Raw genomic sequence first — 16782 nt, 5'->3', positions numbered from 1 at the left:
AATCTACCCCTGTGTGTGTGTGTGTGTGTGTGTGTGTGTGTGTGTGTGTGTGTGTGTGTGTATGTATGTAATGTCACATGGTTGTTGGGTGCTGACTTTGATAACTTATGGCTGTACTGTGTTACAGATTGTGACACAGTACAGCCATGAGAGTCAGCACACAACAGCCATGTGACATTGTGACAGCCACACAGCACCAGCTATGCTGTGTGATTAACCCCAACAACTCCCCTTTTAACCCCTTTACACCCTAGTAACCCATATGTGCAGGGGCCAAAAGCTGGGCTTGAATGTCCACACGCTACACATATATGACACTTTGCAGGCCTTGGTAATGTGCTGGAACAGCGCCACCTGTGTGCTCCTAGCACAAACATTGAGCTACTAAAAACAGCTCTTGGTCCCAAGAAAACCTTGGTAGCCGGCAGGACTGGGTTAGGGTTGAAGGGGGGGTTGCCTTCAGGTAGGCTGTACTGGGCCCCATGATTTCTAACAGAAGCCCTGTAAATGAGAACATCAATGCCTGCCCTTCACTCATCTTGGCACACAGATTCTCTGATGCAGCAGAAATGCAGGACATTGAACTTGCGTCTGCAAGATGCAAACATCGTTTGAACAAGGGCTTTATAGTCAAAGAATGGGACACCAAAGGCTTTTTGTTTTTAGGCTCCAGCCTTGCTAGCAGTACTACAGCACTGTGAATCGCCCAGTCTGCTCTCAAATGACTAGTATCTTTTACCTGTACAGGACAAAGCTCTGAACACTCCCGCTGCTCCAGTATGTCAGACCTGACTCACAGGCGCAACACATCCACCAGCAGCAGCGCCTCCGGGGGAATCATCATTACGGCAGACTTACCTGAAGGAGACAAGGAAACCAAACCAGAGAAGCCTCTAAGGCCAATCAGACCACCCCTCCTAGACAGACAGTCCAGGTAATGATCATACAGTATAACAAGAAGCTAATTTATGATCTGATGTGTCTTGGTAGTTTTCTGTTATTTTCCATGTTGGGATAGTCTTAGTTCTATACAGATGGTCCTATTCAATACCAGCAGAAACAAAAAGTCGTCTGTTTAGAAATGTCAAGTTAGTGACGGGGCCGTGAGTTTGTCTGCAGTCTGAGCATGGAATATGTGATGTGACTCAGCTGGGACTTAGTCAGTGTGGAGTGTTGGCTCTGGTGTCTGTGCATTCTGTAGCCAGCGCCTGTGACACGCTCAGCTCGTGATCTTCCCACTTGGCTTCTGCCATGGATTTTATTGTTAATCTACTCTTGTGCCGAGATTCCCCTTTTCCCTAATTGTTTTGACTGTACTGCTCCCTGTTGAGGGGCCTCTTTATTCCATTTGGCTCATCCAGGGAATGGAACAAAGTTGTCATAAAAGCTTCCTTATTTTTATTTTTTGTTATAAATTTAAGGAGAACACCAGCTGAAAAGTTGGTGTATCTAAAGTGAAACCTACGTTTAGCTTTTAGCTTGAGTAGAGATTGGTTAAGATTTTTTTCCTGTCTGGGTCCTATTTCCTGTTCTGGAAAGACAACAGAAAGTGAGGAGAAATCCTCTGTTAGGCTGACCATACACTGCTAGATTTTTTTATTTTTTCATTCAGTCACCGGCAGATTCCTCCATCCACACAAGCAAGGTGTTTGGAGAAATTCCACCCACCAGGACATTGTATCCTGACAGCAGGACCCACCAGAATACACTGATCAGCAGCTACAACAGCTGATCAACAGAAGTTTTCCAATTTGTCCCTTCGGCAGAAGTCTATTAAATGATGGACTTCTACTAAGCAGGGGAGCCCACACACTTCGGCCGATCCCTGCTGCACCGGTTGCATTTTGATCCGTGTATGCAATCTACTCACTGGGGGGAGAATCTCTGGAGGAATCTAGGATGGAAAAGGACCTGGGGGTCCTAGTAGATGACACTTTGCAATGGCATGCAATGCCAAGCTGCTGCTAACAAAGCAATCATAATATTGGCATGTATTAAAAAGGGGATCAACTCCAGAGATAAAACGATAATTCTGTATAGCATACAATTCTGTATAGCATACTAGCTCATTATGAATTACTTGCCTTAGATCAAAGCCCCCGCAGTGGTCCACGTACACCGACCCGGCCGGGGACATCGTTCCCGAAGTTACTTCAGGGTTTTGCGTGCTCCATATTGTTACTCCCGCTCATGCGCACGGGAGCCACCGGTTACAGCACACTGGCTGAAGCAGCGTGCCGTTGCTTCAGTGCGCATGTGCCAATAAACGTTGACACATGCTGATATAGGGGATATCTCCTTAACCGTGCAGGTTTAAGATATATGGGGTAGCTACAGGTAAGCCTTATTATAGGCTTACCTGTAGTTAAAAAGTGATTTGTAAACGGTTTACAACCACTTTAACCTTTAAACTGCGTAGAAGGTTCTTTACTGTAAGAGCGGCAAGAATGTGGAATTCCCTTCCACAGGCAGTGGTTTCAGCAGAGAGAATCGATAAGCACCTGAACGACCGTAACATACAGGGATCTACAAGGTAATACTGACATATAATCGCACACATAGGTTGGGCTTGATGGACTATGTGTCTGTCTTTTTTCAACTTCACCTACTATGTAACATTTGATATGCTTCAAAGTGCTTTGTAAGTGTTGCATCAGACCTTGCATTAGAACTGCTTCCCTTATGTTAAAAGACAAACAAATGTCCTTCAGCATGTAAAGGCTCTTCCTATGGAGGTGAACCAACACATGACCCAATCATTTGAAATGCTGGTCAGATTGCAGCATTCCTTGCTGTATATGGAAGCTTGTACTAATGCCTGCCGAGTATAATTCCCGGCCTTACTTGTGTTCTGTCCCCCACACAGGAGAAAGAAGGACTCTGTGGAGAGTCACCCCACTTGGGTGGATGATACCAGAATTGATGCTGATGCGATTGTGGAGAAGATCATGCAGAGTCAGGACTTCACTGACGTCAGTAACAATGAAGGTAAGTGTGAGGAATGTATCTTAGGGAGTTGTACAAGTGTGAACTCCAGGAATGCAGCTTATAAGACTCTACCCATCCTCTGCTTCCACCTGCTTGTTCCCCCTTACCGCAATATAATCAGTAGATGTTTAGTTTTACATGAAATCACCAGTAATATGAGCTTTACATAGTATAGGTAATTTGCCTGGCATGTATCAGATGCCGAGCAGCCTGTCATTCATGCTGCATACTTAAGAGGAGACCAAGTGTATGTCTAGGACTGGTAATATTTTGGGGACTGCTGATTTTTGTTGTAAGCACATCCCCTAGAATTACACCCACCTCCTAAGGGCCCTTTTCCCACACAGTGTATGGACGGGTCCTTAGGAGTCAACACAGCAGTACTGTTTTACCAGGAAATAAATCTGTGTATGTGGAGAGGGCCTGAGGCAGTAGGATAAACTAGTGGTAGTTCATTAAGTCTTCCTGTCATTGTGTAACTGCCTGCTCATATCGGAGGTATGGCCAGACAGATACAGACAGTCTGCAGGACCGTGGCATTACACCCATGATCTGCTTATTGTGGGTGCAATGCTTTACAGGTACCTGCAAAAAAATGTGCATTTATAAAAATAAAATTTAGAAAAGTGAACTTATCCTTTGAAAAATTAGAGGTTTTATTATAAATCGCTTGTTCGGATATTCTTTGTGCGTTTGATTTTTTTTTTATCCACCTCTCCAGGTGGTTATGTCTGTAGCAGCTGTGGACATCTGACTTGTTAAAGGGGTTGTAAAGGAAGAGTTTTTTTTTTTATCTTGGTGCATCCTATGCATTAAGATAAAAAACCTTTTGTGAGTAGCAGCCTCCCCAGCACCCCCTAATACTTACCTGAGCACCATCTCGCTCTCCAGCGATGTCCACGAATGTCGAAGCCATCCGGGACGCTCCCTTCAGATTGGCTGCTATGACTCGGCCCGGGTGCCCCCATAGTGAGCTGCTGACTGTGGGGGCATTGGTTACACATTAGATAAAATAGGATCAGTTCAGCCCATCTTTTTTCTGCTACAGGCAAAAGCTTTACTGTAAAGAACTGTGGCTACACAACAGTGCTTTTATTCAAAGGAGAAGCCATGCAAAACAAAAAATGAGTCCTCTTTATAGTTTAAAATCAGCCTCATTTTGTGCCTTGCTGCCCACATTGGACTATTAAACCCTAAGGCCCCTTTCACACTGGGGCAGGAGGGGCAGCGCGGCACTTTACCGTCGGAATTGCGGCGGTATTCGGCCGCTAGCGCTTATCCCCCGCTAGCGGCCGGAAAAGGGTTAATACTCCCGGCAATGCGCCTCTGCAGAGGCACATTGCAGGCGGTATAGCCGCGGTTTCCCATTGCTTTCAGTGGGAAGGAGCGGTAAACACACCGCTCTAAAGATGCGGCTATCAGGACTTTTGGAGCGGTCCTGCTAGCGCACTGGCTTTCACACTGGAGAAACTGTTTCAGGTTGGTTTGCAGGCGCTATTTTTAGCGCAATAGCGCCTGCAAACAGCCCCAGTGTGAAAAGGGTCTTACACATATGCTGTTTGATCCAACACCAATTTATTTTATTAGAGGATTTTTTTTTATTTGCTGTAAAGTGAATTAAAACTGCACTACTATAGGACACTGTCGGCCCCCATTCACATTTGACAGATCAAATCGCATATCAAATCGGAGCCTATTGCCGGCAATAGGAGTGTCCCAAATGGTGTGACGCCAACTTTGTGGTGCCGCAGCGATTTCCAAAAGTAGTTCCTGCACTACTTTTGGCGACTTCAGGGGCGATTTCAATAGACATCTGTGCATGAACCCGCATAGATGTCTTTCAACTCGCCCCAGAAGTCAAACTGAAATGCGTCTTTGAAATCGTGCGAGTTCAGATTAATTTGCCCGATTTCAAAGCCTGATATTGTAAATCTACTCAGGAATTTTATCCTGACGTGTGTTCTCCTTTAAATGCATGTAACCTGTCACAACAGAAATTGTCAGAGCAAATATTGTAGATAATGTATTTGCCTGAGGAGTGAAAAGAAGTCCCGCATTGCCATTTTCCACACTTCATTCCCTGAACATTCCCCAGGCTGTTCACAGACGCACACATTGTGCATTTTTCTCATTATATGCTGTTAGCGATGACGATGGTGCATAGACGTCACCTTGGCTCACTCTCTCCCCTGTCTCCTTATTCAGACAGTCACCTGAGGCTCTTTGTCAGCAGAGACGGATCAACCACACTCAGTGGAATCCAAATGGCTAACAGGTAAGTGGAAAGTTCCTTCTATTCTATAAATTGTATCTCTTACCTTGTCATTTATAATATCCTGTTCAATGCTGTAGATATCACTGGGACCTTGCAGAACTGACTTCCTGTGTTTTTGTGATACATTTGTTTTCTACAAAAATCAAAGGCGTTCTAGCAGATCAAAGGAAATATGTAGTGGTTATACAGTGTATATATATTTTTTTGATTATAGTCGGGAAAGGGAAAATATATTTTCTATTACATGGTGTCAAAACTAGGTTGTATTGTGTGTTTTATGACCATAGTAGGGACATTAACAGCTTCTCTAGAGTAGGCTCTGATCTGCTGGTTCTGTGTAAAGCTCTAGAGAATATGTTAACACTGTGTAAATTGGTAGGATACATTATAGGATAGGCTTCCATACACGTGTTAGAGTGTACAAATGTTCATTCAAAAACTCAAGCTGACATCTTTTTATTTAGAAGGCCAATAACCTGCTAGCATTTTTTTCCTCTATGGGAGAAAATGATGACGACATAGAGAGAGACCCTGTGAAAAATCAAGCAAAAGGCACACAAAGGCGATAAAGCTGGACAAATCTGTAAAAAAAAATTATATATGTATGAGACATACAGCAGAGAGGCAAAAAACAATACCAACCCCCATTCCTGCCATCAACAGATAAGAAATCTACAGGATTGCAAGATTTGGGAAATTGGGTTGAGTACAATATAGTGATGTTCCCCAGATCCAGAGGCCTTCAGCTAAAAGTCCTGTTGTACTCCATTGCACTCCTTGTTGTAGCTGACCGGTTGGCACATAAATCCCCTTTGAAATTTGCAAGGCCGGTGAGCAATTCTGAATGGCTGATGAGCGCTGTGTCTTGCAGAGCTCTGTATTGGTGGGACAGAAGGAGGTGTACATTCTTACACTTGAGTTTCTCTCCCAACAAGTATTACCCTCTCACTCTGTGTTTGGTGGCAGTGCCCTTTTAAAAGGCCTCTTCATGCAGTTAACCACATGCTTTTTAATTGCAGGAAAACACACCCTTATTGCATGTCCTTGCTCTTTGAACACCATAAACAATAACGGCTGTAAGCTGGTTGTTAGATCTAAACACAAGGCTCTGAAATGAATGGGATATGTACGAGTACATAGTATTCCCCGGTGTCTTGTAACCCAAACTAGCTGTGCAGGAATATGATCTCCTATGTAACCCAAGAAGCAAAGTGAAGAGGCTTCTGATATATTGTGAAAGTTTTCCTCTGAAACATTTTGACCCATTGTGGCCACAGCATACCGTTCACTTCCACCCTAGTTGTGTGCTTTCCAGAGATCTGCATTGTATCACCCCTTACATTCCTCTGGGCTGTTTCTGTGAGCGCTCTGCATAACATGGGAACACTCTGCTTTGTGTTACTTCCGTCAGATCTCAATGCTGACAAGCAACACTTTTAGTATGTTGATGTGTTATACAGAAAATGAAGAGACAAATATGCAAACACTACGTTTTAAAGTATTGCAGAGAGCCTTTTCATCTGATGCTATCCTGTTATCCTGGGTATTATGACTACCTAAATTCAAAAAGCTTAAAGTCGTGTTTTTTTTTTTGGACAGAATAATGACCCGTACTCACCATCCGAATATCGTACAAAAACTGAATCGAATCCTTGGTACAGAGCTTTCGAGAGCCGATCATGACAATTCATCCGATATTATTTGATCGGACAAGCACGAAAATCTTCCTTGTACGATACTAGATCGTACGATTTTCGTTTATTCGGTATAGTTGTCGTCCGAAAATACAATACAAATGCACAACACATGACATCGCTTCCAATTTCTTTTTAATGTAATACGAGAATTTTCTTGACTTTAGTAACCTATTCAATGTCTACTTGCGACTAGTAAGCGAAAACCTGTCGTCCGATTTTCGGATTGTGTGTACGGGAGAGTTATGATCCTTGTCAGTTGTTTTTTTTTTTTTTTTGTCATGGGGATGTTTTCCTTCACTTCTCAACCTATAGTCACAACAGGGAGTGAGAAAAAATCCCTCGTAGTCCCCAGCACCAGTGCCCCCCCACTGGAACATTTCCCCTCTATTTCTGTTCTCGCGATTTTCTTTCTCTCATTTTCGGTGATTGCAGTCACCAAGACTACTAGAGAGGGTTAATCCCACTACTTGGGTCACAGAGAGCAATAAATACCTGACAACAGAAAATGTGTATTTAGTAACATGGTTCCACATTGTCCTATGTGGAGCTCAGGGATTACACAGGCAGTTGCAGATTACACACTCCACTCCACATTCTCTGAAAATATAAACCTTCCAGGAATGCTACAAATGTATTTGGTTCTAAAAACTTTCAGTTTAAATCAGCTACATAAATTCCAGGTTCATCAAAACGAAAGGTCACAGCTTGAGTAGAAATGTCTTTCCCCTGCCAGAAGCTCTAGTTTAGAGCCCTTGCTCTTTGTGTGGAAGCAGTGGTCTCTCTGAAGAAGTTCAAAACCCCTTCTACTGGGTCAGACCTATAGCTCTGCAAGAATGCTCCTCACTAATTGGAGAGCTCTGTCTTGGTAGGGGGTGTGTTAGATCTCTGCAAAGAGATGCCCCTGTACAAATCATTAGTAAGACCTCATCTGGAATATGCAGTTCAGTTTTGGGCACCATTTCTCAAAAAGGATATCGGAGAACTGGAGAAAGTGCAGAGAAGGGCAACCAAACTAATAAGAGGTATGGAGGAGCTCAGCTATGAGAAAAGATTAGAAGAACTAAATCTATTCACTCTTGAGAAGAGGAGAATTAGGGGGGATATGATCAACATGTACAAATATATAAGAGGTCCATACAGTGGACTTGGTGTTGAGTTATTCACTTTACGGCCAACACTGAGGACAAGGGGGCACTCGTTACGTCTAGAGGAAAAGAGATTTCACCTCCAAATACGGAAAGGTTTTTTCACAGTAAGAGCTGTGAAAATGTGGAACAGACTCCCTCCAGAGGTGGTTCTGGCCAGCTCAGTAGATTGCTTAAGAAAGGCCTGGACACTTTCCTAAATGTACAGAATATAACTGAGTACTAAGATTTGTAGGTAAAGTTGATCCGGGGTAAATCCGATTGCCTCTCGGGGGATCAGGAAGGAATTTTTTCCCCTGCTGTAGCAAATTGGATCATGCTCTGCTGGGGTTTTTTGCCTTCCTCTGGATCAACTGTGGGTATGGAGTTGGGTGTATGGGATTGTACTGTGTTTTTTATTTTGTTTGTTTATTTTTTGTGGTTGAACTGGATGGACTTGTGTCTTTTTTCAACCTGACTAACTAACTATGTATATATCACTACTTCTCCACCGAGCCTAATGCCGCGTACACATGGTCGTTTTTCAGCATGAAAAAAAGTCATTTTTCAGCATGTCCAAAAAAACAAAGTTTTTTCCAACTTCATCATTAAAAACTACGTTGCCCACACACCATCGTTTTTGAAAAATGATGAACAAAGCGTGGTGACGTACGACGGCACTCTAAAGGGGAAGTTCTATTCGCCTTGGGGCTGCTTTTAGCTGGTTACTTGTTGGTAAAAGACGATTCGTGCTTTTTTTGTCTGTTACAGCGTGATGAATGTGCTTACTCCATTATGAATGGTAGATTTACCTTAACGATCGCTCCCGTCTCATAACTTGCTTCTGGGCATGCGCGGGTTTAATAAAACGTTGTTTTTGCCCACACACGATCATTTTTTACAACACGAAAAATGACATTTTGAAAAACGATGTGAAGACCACACACGATCATTTTAAATGCCGTTTTAAAAAATGTCGTGGTTTTTTTTTCATGCCGAAAAACAACCGTGTGTACGCGGCATTAGGCTTGGTACACACCTATGCAGTTTGCTTTTGTTTGTTTTCTGCAGTGCTTTTTGTGGTATGTTTATGCATGTGCGATTTTGACACTTTTTTATGCATTTTGCATCCCTTTTTTTTTTTGGTCAATTTGTTGTTAGGCAGATTAAAAGCTGCAAATCGTGCCAAAAACACACTACATGCTTTTCTGCAGCTTCTCCATTGCAGTCTATTGAACCAAAAAAAAGGCAAATTTTGCAGTTAAAAGTCCCTGACCCTGTCCAAAAATGCAGCGGCTGAAAAAAACATAGTTGTGAACGTGTTCCATAGGAAACCATGTTAAATGGACTGTAGTACGTTTCTGCAAAAAGCACCCAAAAAAACGCTTAAGTGTGGGCTAGACCTTGGCATGCTGGCAGAGGGTAGGATATTCTGCACAGGCGGTGGGTACTTTAGAATGAAAGTGAACCGTAAAGTCTTTGCACACCTTTGTTTTGATATACCTGGAATGTATTTAGCTTATTTAAACTGAAGGTTCAGTTGGGCTTTGAGCCAGCAGTTTTGGAACTACAAGTCCCAGCAGGCAGTGTGTTGACCCGCAGGGCCTCAAGCTCTGCAGCAGCTGGTGAGACTCTAAATTGGTAGAAGGATTTTAAGTAAAGCTTTAAATGAACTCTATTCTGGAAATACAAGTCTACCGTTTACAAGCCTGTGCATGTTATGACATTACATAATTCTCAGTAACGATTCTCTTTCTCTTTTTTACAGAGTCTCTGCTGGGGTGTTTGAGCCCGTTGTGATTGAGATTCATTAAATCCAAGAGAGGCTGCGTGTCCAGTCGGATCTCCCAGGCTCCAAGCCAAGCTCTGCATTCCAAGTTGAAAAGCTGGGACCTTCCCCTTACGAGGGGTGGGTGAGACACTTAGGGCTGGAAGCCCTCATCAGACTCTCTCCTGGTCCCCCCTCTTCTATTTCTGTTCCATCCTGGCACTTGTCGTGTGCACATATCCAGCGTATTTGAGCTCCTCAATGTGTGACAGTGTTTTCGTCTGCTTCTAATCAGAGAGGATCGAACAAGGCATCTGGCCAGAAGAGCCCAGACTCTCGGCAATTCCAGCTTCTGCTCACAGCTCTTTTGTAGAACAGACCAAATGTTCCAGCAGGAGAAAGGCAGAGACAAAGCATTGTCCTACTGAGTGACAACTGCAGCCATTTTTCTTCTGTTCCCTCCTTACCTGTCTTTTCCAGCCTTTGCATGCTCAGTAGGCCATCTTGGCTCATTAGGCTCTCACCTTGAGCAGTTTGGGGCTCTACATCTGACGTGAGGTTGCAGTTCAGCAAAGTACAGTAAATGCCAAAATGTAATTATACTGTGACAACAAACATTTGTGTCATTTTCAGATCCCTTAATTATGGAAGCTGTGTTATGATTGGTTGCTACAGACTGCAACACGTGTGTATACTAACTGATGTTGCTGAAGCTATTTAGAAAGAAATACCGCACATATGTGAGGGAGGGGTATTGATGACTTCATGCAGATACTTTGTTTTCCTAGTAAAGCCAACTGTTGCAACTCGCACAGGTCACCTATCGACAACCCTTTCCACAGAACTATACTCATGCTGTTTTATAATTAGTTATTTCCCTCGTCGGCTTCAGCTGAACTCGCACGGTTTCAAACCTGCATTTCAGTGCGAGTTCAGGGGGGCTATTTGAAAGACATCTGTGCAGGTTCACAGATGTCTATTGAAATCACCCCTTAAGTTTCCAAAAGTAGTGTAGGAACTACTTTTTGGAAATCGGTGCCGCGCGGCAAAGTCGGCATCGCATCGATTGGGACAGTGCCGTGGCCGGCAATAGGCTGTGATTTGACATGTCAAATCGCTCCAAAGTGAACGGGGGCTTTAGGTGATTTAAAACACCTGACAGGCATCTGATGTAACCAATCACAACACTATAAAAATACAAATCATGTCACTGCAATTATGAACACATTTGTCACTGGATGACACCTGATAAATCTGTTGACGTCAATTATGATATGCTGAATTGCAGCCTGATAGAAGATGTAGTTTGCCTTTTTTACTCGATTTGTTCCTCCTTCTCACACGGTACCATTCTTGTTTCCTGTAACGTAAAAGATACATGACTTTTGGGTTATTCTCTAAGCTTCCCTAAAGGAAGAAGTCAGTGCAGAACAGAGGCTTGTCCCTATAAAAGGTTATGAAAGCAGCTGGACTGTTCCAAAAGTGCCCCCTGGTTGGGGCCATAAGATGCAGCTGGACTGTAGACACCCGCTGGAAGGGGTCCTGTGACACAGCAGGTCTGTATTGAACCCTTAAGGACTCCGCAGGTAGGAGTCACAAAGCACAGCTGAGCTGTGAATATCCTTAAGGAATTACATGTTACACAGCAGGACTGTGACATAAGGTTTTAGGGAAGCACCTCATGGGAGGCACAGCTGGATGGTGCGTCCCAGAAGTGTGGCCCTCATGTCTGGTCAGATAGTGAGGGTCCACTTTTTTGTCTGTACTGGAGTCTTTCTTTAAGACATTCCATAACACGAGAAGCCCAAGAGACAGTTGCCACCAGGGGTTAGCTGTGCTGGCCACAGCTCCTGTCTCTGCGCCTGGATCCAGCCCTGTTCAGTCCCGGCTCCAACGCACTCACTGTCGCACAGCAAAGTCTGCACAACAATTTCAGAAAGCCAGCAGGCTGGTGTTTCATTTCATTCCTGTGTCTAATCTAGATTGTCAATGTGAATTCCTTTTTTTTTTTTTTTTTGTTTTGTGGAGTCATCTGGTGCTCAGGGCTGTTTGTTTTATGTTTTTGTATATGGAGAGCTGCAGGGGCTCTTCTGGTGCAGGCTGTGTACACAACAGTTCTTGCTTTCATGGTGGTTGTGTGTCCAACACCTGTCTGTACTCCACTAATAATGTAACCTTAAGGAATAATAGATACCCATCTTGGTGGACCTTTCAGCAGCAGTTACATTGCTATATTGCTGTATATTCATGCTTAAGGCCCAACTCCAGCCAAAATCTTTTTTGTTGTTTTTGGGTAGATAAGGAAGAGCCACTGTGAAGTTTTTTTATTTTTATTATTGCTGTCTGTGTCACCATGTACAAGTTCCCCTCATTCCTGTGTCACAAGTGCAGGGAGGGATGGCAATTCTCTCACAGTTGAGAAGTAAAAGAAGCTCTTCATTTTTTTTTTCTTTGTTGCCTAGTTACACCTGTTCCCGTATTATGTGTACCAGTGTCACAGGGATAGGAAATGATGGAAATCATCATAATGGTGTCAGGCAGCAATGAAAAAAAAGCCCTAGAGTACTTTGAACTATTTGCTCATTTAACAAAACTAAAAAGATTGTGGCAGGATTAGGTCTTTAATCTAATTTGAGAGAATACAAGAAGAAGTAAAATCTTCCCTTTGTATAATATTGTATGAGCTGCGTTCACTAAATGCTGTACATACACAATGCTTTAGCTGGCCATACACAGAATCACGTTTGTAGATTTGATCATCTTTAGAAATCTTTATATGTTATGTATTTAAACATTAAGGCCATCAGAGCAGTCTAGTGACCTTGATTCTCACTTTTCCTTCTATTGGAGGTTTCACAGAAATGACTGCCACAAACTAGACAGCAAGTGATTCCATGGAACTTAAACTGGCCATACACATTATTATTTTGGACGGATTCTTCCATCCATACTCCACAGTGCGGATAGGTGACTCTCCCGCTGTGTATTTTGCCAGGCTCTCTGTCTTGTCTGTGGTAGTCCTTTCCTAATAGAAGGAAAAGTGAGAAGCTCTGATGGCCCTGATATTTAAATACAGGGTTTAATGTCAAAGCTTAAATTGATCCATCTTTCCTGTGTATGGCCAGCATGGATGTACCACAAACTGCACAAACTGTTGTACACAAAGCTTTATCGACTCAACATACGAGGTGTCACTCATCACCTCAGGAGTAATCACATTTGTCTTTGAAATATCCCTCCAAACCAGCCACCTATACCACTACCTGCTTACTTGTGAATGAGTTCTCTCTTCGTAATATAATAGAAAAGGAACTTTGCACAGCTGCTGTACTGCTGTTCCAGTTCCGAATAAATGACCACTTTTCTTTGGGGCACTTTAATGATCGATGGAGTTGGTGCAGGGAATTTAAATGTTTGTATTGTTAAAGTTGTTGTTTTTTTTTTTTCTTCAGAGCATCGAAATTCTTCAAAGTAACTTTACAAAATAATTCTATGTCAATCTAAGAAGCATGTAATACGTATCTTCTGTTTTCCTAACCATTTGCAATACCTCTGTTTATCTGAATCCTAAGCACTTGAGGGGTGAATTGACTAACCATCATTTTCCCATACTACTAAAGTCCTTTGTGTTTGACAAGAGATTCATGTTCAGATTTCTTTTTGGATTATATACTGATGTACAAGCGTAATTAGTCAAACTCATTGGCGTTAAAAATAGCATAATTACCTGGGTGTGGATGCTGGGAGGTTTCTTGGCGATGGAGAGGTTGCACAATAGCTAATCTTTGGGATAGCCAGTTTATGGCTTTACGAATAGATTATACTGCTATTGGACTACATTTCCCAGCATGCTCTTTGGAAGGGGCGTGGTTTTGAGTTCTTCAGGCCCATCCTTATGGTTATTGTGCTACGATTGTCAGCACACTTTGGCTGGAAATGTAGGTCACAAGCAGCTGAGGTGCCAAAGGTTTTCTGTATTTGTTTATTTGTTGTGGGCGCTTGTTACAAGAGCCACAGGCAGTGCAACTAAACTGCTTTTCAACATGGAGGCATCACTGAGGTATGAAGGGAAATGTGTTTTAAGACCTCAGTGGTGTCCAGTTTTTCCCAGCAGTTTTGTAGGCTGGGGAGGAATATTTATTGAGAATATAAAGTTGACACCTTTTTGAAGGTGACAGGCCCACGTTACAACCTCTCAGATTAGTGCTATTGTGGCTGTAATAGTCTCAGGACTTTCCAACCAGATCACAAGTGTTAAGCCAGAACCAAAATTTGCACAAAGTGGATGCTTCAGAATTTATACAGTAAAGAGGTGTACTGTACAACGTTCTAGGACAATACATACAGGGGTATGGAGAACATTTACTGTACAAGGATTTTTTATCCTTCCCTTGCTTTCCCTTTAAAAGAACCTGCCACTTTCCCATCTGTTCCCTTGTTTGAGCCCTCAGAAACATTATTTATCATTTGTGTTACCTAAATATAGACAGATTGAGCCTCTGTTATGTGTACATCCAGCTCTGTGACCTGTCCAAGGTTTAGAAAGTTAAAATATGTTTGCCTGAGGGTGGTGAGCAGTGCTGGCACAGTCTGACCACCCTCCAGCATCTGTTCTGGTCTCCATATCATGACCATTGTCATGGCCTGGGAAGCAGGGCAGGAGAGGTGCACTGCTGACACTACTACTGTCATCTGATCAGGGGGGGGGGACAATGGCAGTCAAAAAAGATTTTCTAATCCGTCCCAAACAGTGTTACCCTTCAGCCAGTGGTGTCTGAAGTCAACTTACAGATATTACATGGTTTTCTAAAACTAGCCAGTTTGGGAAACCCATTTAACCTCTGAGAACCTTAAAAGAGAAGTTTGGTATTTAAAAAAAACAAACAAACCTTTATACTCACCTAGGTAGATGCACCCCCCCCCCCACCAGCTCTACAGTAAGAACTGAGCAATCAAACACCACTGATCGTTCAGTTCTCCCCATCCACTCTTAGCAGAGAGCCATGACTGTCAGTCTGTGGGTTTCTGCTCTGCCCTTCCAGGGCACACTGGAGCTGGGGGGGGTGCAGGAGGGGCTGGCTCAGGCTCTTGGTGGAACCATATGGTTGGGATCTTTCCCGAGCCTGGACTGGCTGAGTGATGTCAGCCGAAAACAGTCTTTAGCCTGCTGTCTGCTAAAAACAGGTCACAGGAGTGCAAAACGAACTGCACACCTGTGCTCCATAGGAAAAATATGGCCAAAAAAACCTCTGGCTATACTTATTCTTCAAGGCAGGCTAATGATATTGGAGGGATAGATGGACATGCAAACCTGACCACACAGGCCGCTAAATGTGTATAACATTGAATCACTTGTGTGCATGGGAGGCGCTGTATAAAGCCTTGTACACACAATCAGATTTTTCCGACAACAAATGTGCGATGGCAGGTAGGGCTGCAACTTACAATTATTTTCATAATCGATTAGTTGGCCGATTATTGTTTAGATTAATCGGATAATAGCCTTAAAAAAAAAAACACATTACATGCTTTTCTACAGCTTCTCTATTGAAGTATATTGAACCAAAAAAAACAAAATAGCACCGTTTTGCTTTAAAAAATCCTTCCCAAATACGCAGCAAGTGAAAAAAAAATCATGGATGTGAACGTGTCCCATAGGAAACCATGTAAATGAACTGTAGTGTGTTTCTGCAAAAAGCACCAAAACACACAGAGGTGTGACCCCGGCCTGAGATGTTTAGTAAAATAAGTACAAAAAGAGCAAATAATCACTACTGTAAGGGGTTTCTTTTTTTTTTACTGTGGGACAGTGAAAGTAATATTCACAGTAGCGATTTGCTTTTTTTGTACTATAAAAGGGGTAATTTTAGTTTTTTTAACCCCATTATATTACTGGCCGATTAATTGATTATGAAATTAATCGATTATGAAAATTGTAATCAATTAGTAATCGATTAGTTGTTTCGGCCCTAATGGCAGGGTTTTGACGGAAAATCTGACCGTTTGTATGCTCCATCGGACAATTGTTGTTGTTGGATTTTCCGACAACAAATGTTTTATAGCATGCTTTAACTCAACAAATGTGTCTTGTCGGATTTTTCCGATCTTGTGTACCCAAGTCCGTCGGAAAAAAAAATCCAAAGTACAAACATACATGCTACGAATCAGCGCTCACAATAACACAACATTAGCAGAAGTTGCCCAAAGGGTGACACTAAAGAGCTGAAAAGCCACATAGTTTAGTGTATGTTGGATGAAAAAGTTCTGCCGTCTGTATGCAGAACAAGTTCACGGCCAACGTCCTTTGGCCAAAATTCCACGGATTTGCTTGATGGCAATCCGATTTGTGTGTGTGTATGAGGCTTTAGTCATCTCTAGAGATAGGCTGGTGATGGTATTTCCCTAGATCCAATGGCCAGGATGGGATGGCATTGCCTATAGACATTGCAATGTCATTGATCTGGCTGACAGTCATCTCATGTCTGTGGGTAGCTAAAATGTAAATTTGAAGAGTTGCTCCCAAGAAATACAATGACAACATAGTATGAGGAGAGAATTTCTGTCAGCTGCAGCGTAGAAAGATTAGTCAACAAGGGATAAAATCCTCCTGCTACAGGAAGCACCTTAGCCAGAAATCAGCTAACTGAAGGGGATCCCTCTAAAAACTTGGTCTATATACTGTAATGACGCTAATCAGAAAAGCAAGATCCCTATGGGTAAAGCTGCAAACTATATTCAAGCAGGAAAAACAAGCAGTCAAATCCTGTAAGCAGGGGATGGAGCCGATTCATGCTGTGTGTGTGTGTGTCTGTGGACACACACAGCCCAGCTCAGGAGCGAGCCCATATGTCTGCCCCACAAAAAGCGACTTACTATGAGCGCAGACACAGAAAAGGGATCGCCAGCGGGGGACCCTGGAATAATAGACCC

The 16782-nt window shown here is 42.9% G+C and overlaps 1 protein-coding gene across 3 annotated transcripts in view; it reads left to right on the top strand.

Moving 5' to 3' along the window:
• Nucleotides 1–15369, top strand: part of LOC120914217 (protein FAM102A) — a 158130-nt gene extending 142761 nt beyond the window's left edge. For all 3 annotated transcript variants that reach the window (XM_040324809.1, XM_040324808.1, XM_040324810.1), the window contains 4 exons: nt 748–934; nt 2867–2988; nt 5194–5263; nt 9853–15369. In XM_040324809.1, coding sequence (XP_040180743.1) covers nt 748–934; nt 2867–2988; nt 5194–5263; nt 9853–9898 — 425 coding nt within the window. In that variant the 3' untranslated portion in view covers nt 9899–15369. The remainder of the gene's footprint in view (nt 1–747; nt 935–2866; nt 2989–5193; nt 5264–9852) is intronic.
• The last annotated feature ends 1413 nt before the right edge of the window (nt 15370–16782 follow it).

The sequence above is a fragment of the Rana temporaria genome, chromosome 9 (genome assembly GCF_905171775.1).
Source record: "Rana temporaria chromosome 9, aRanTem1.1, whole genome shotgun sequence".
Lineage (NCBI taxonomy): Eukaryota > Metazoa > Chordata > Amphibia > Anura > Ranidae > Rana > Rana temporaria.
The sequence above is the reverse complement of the archived record's forward strand: the minus strand, read 5'-3'. Positions and strand labels throughout refer to the sequence as shown.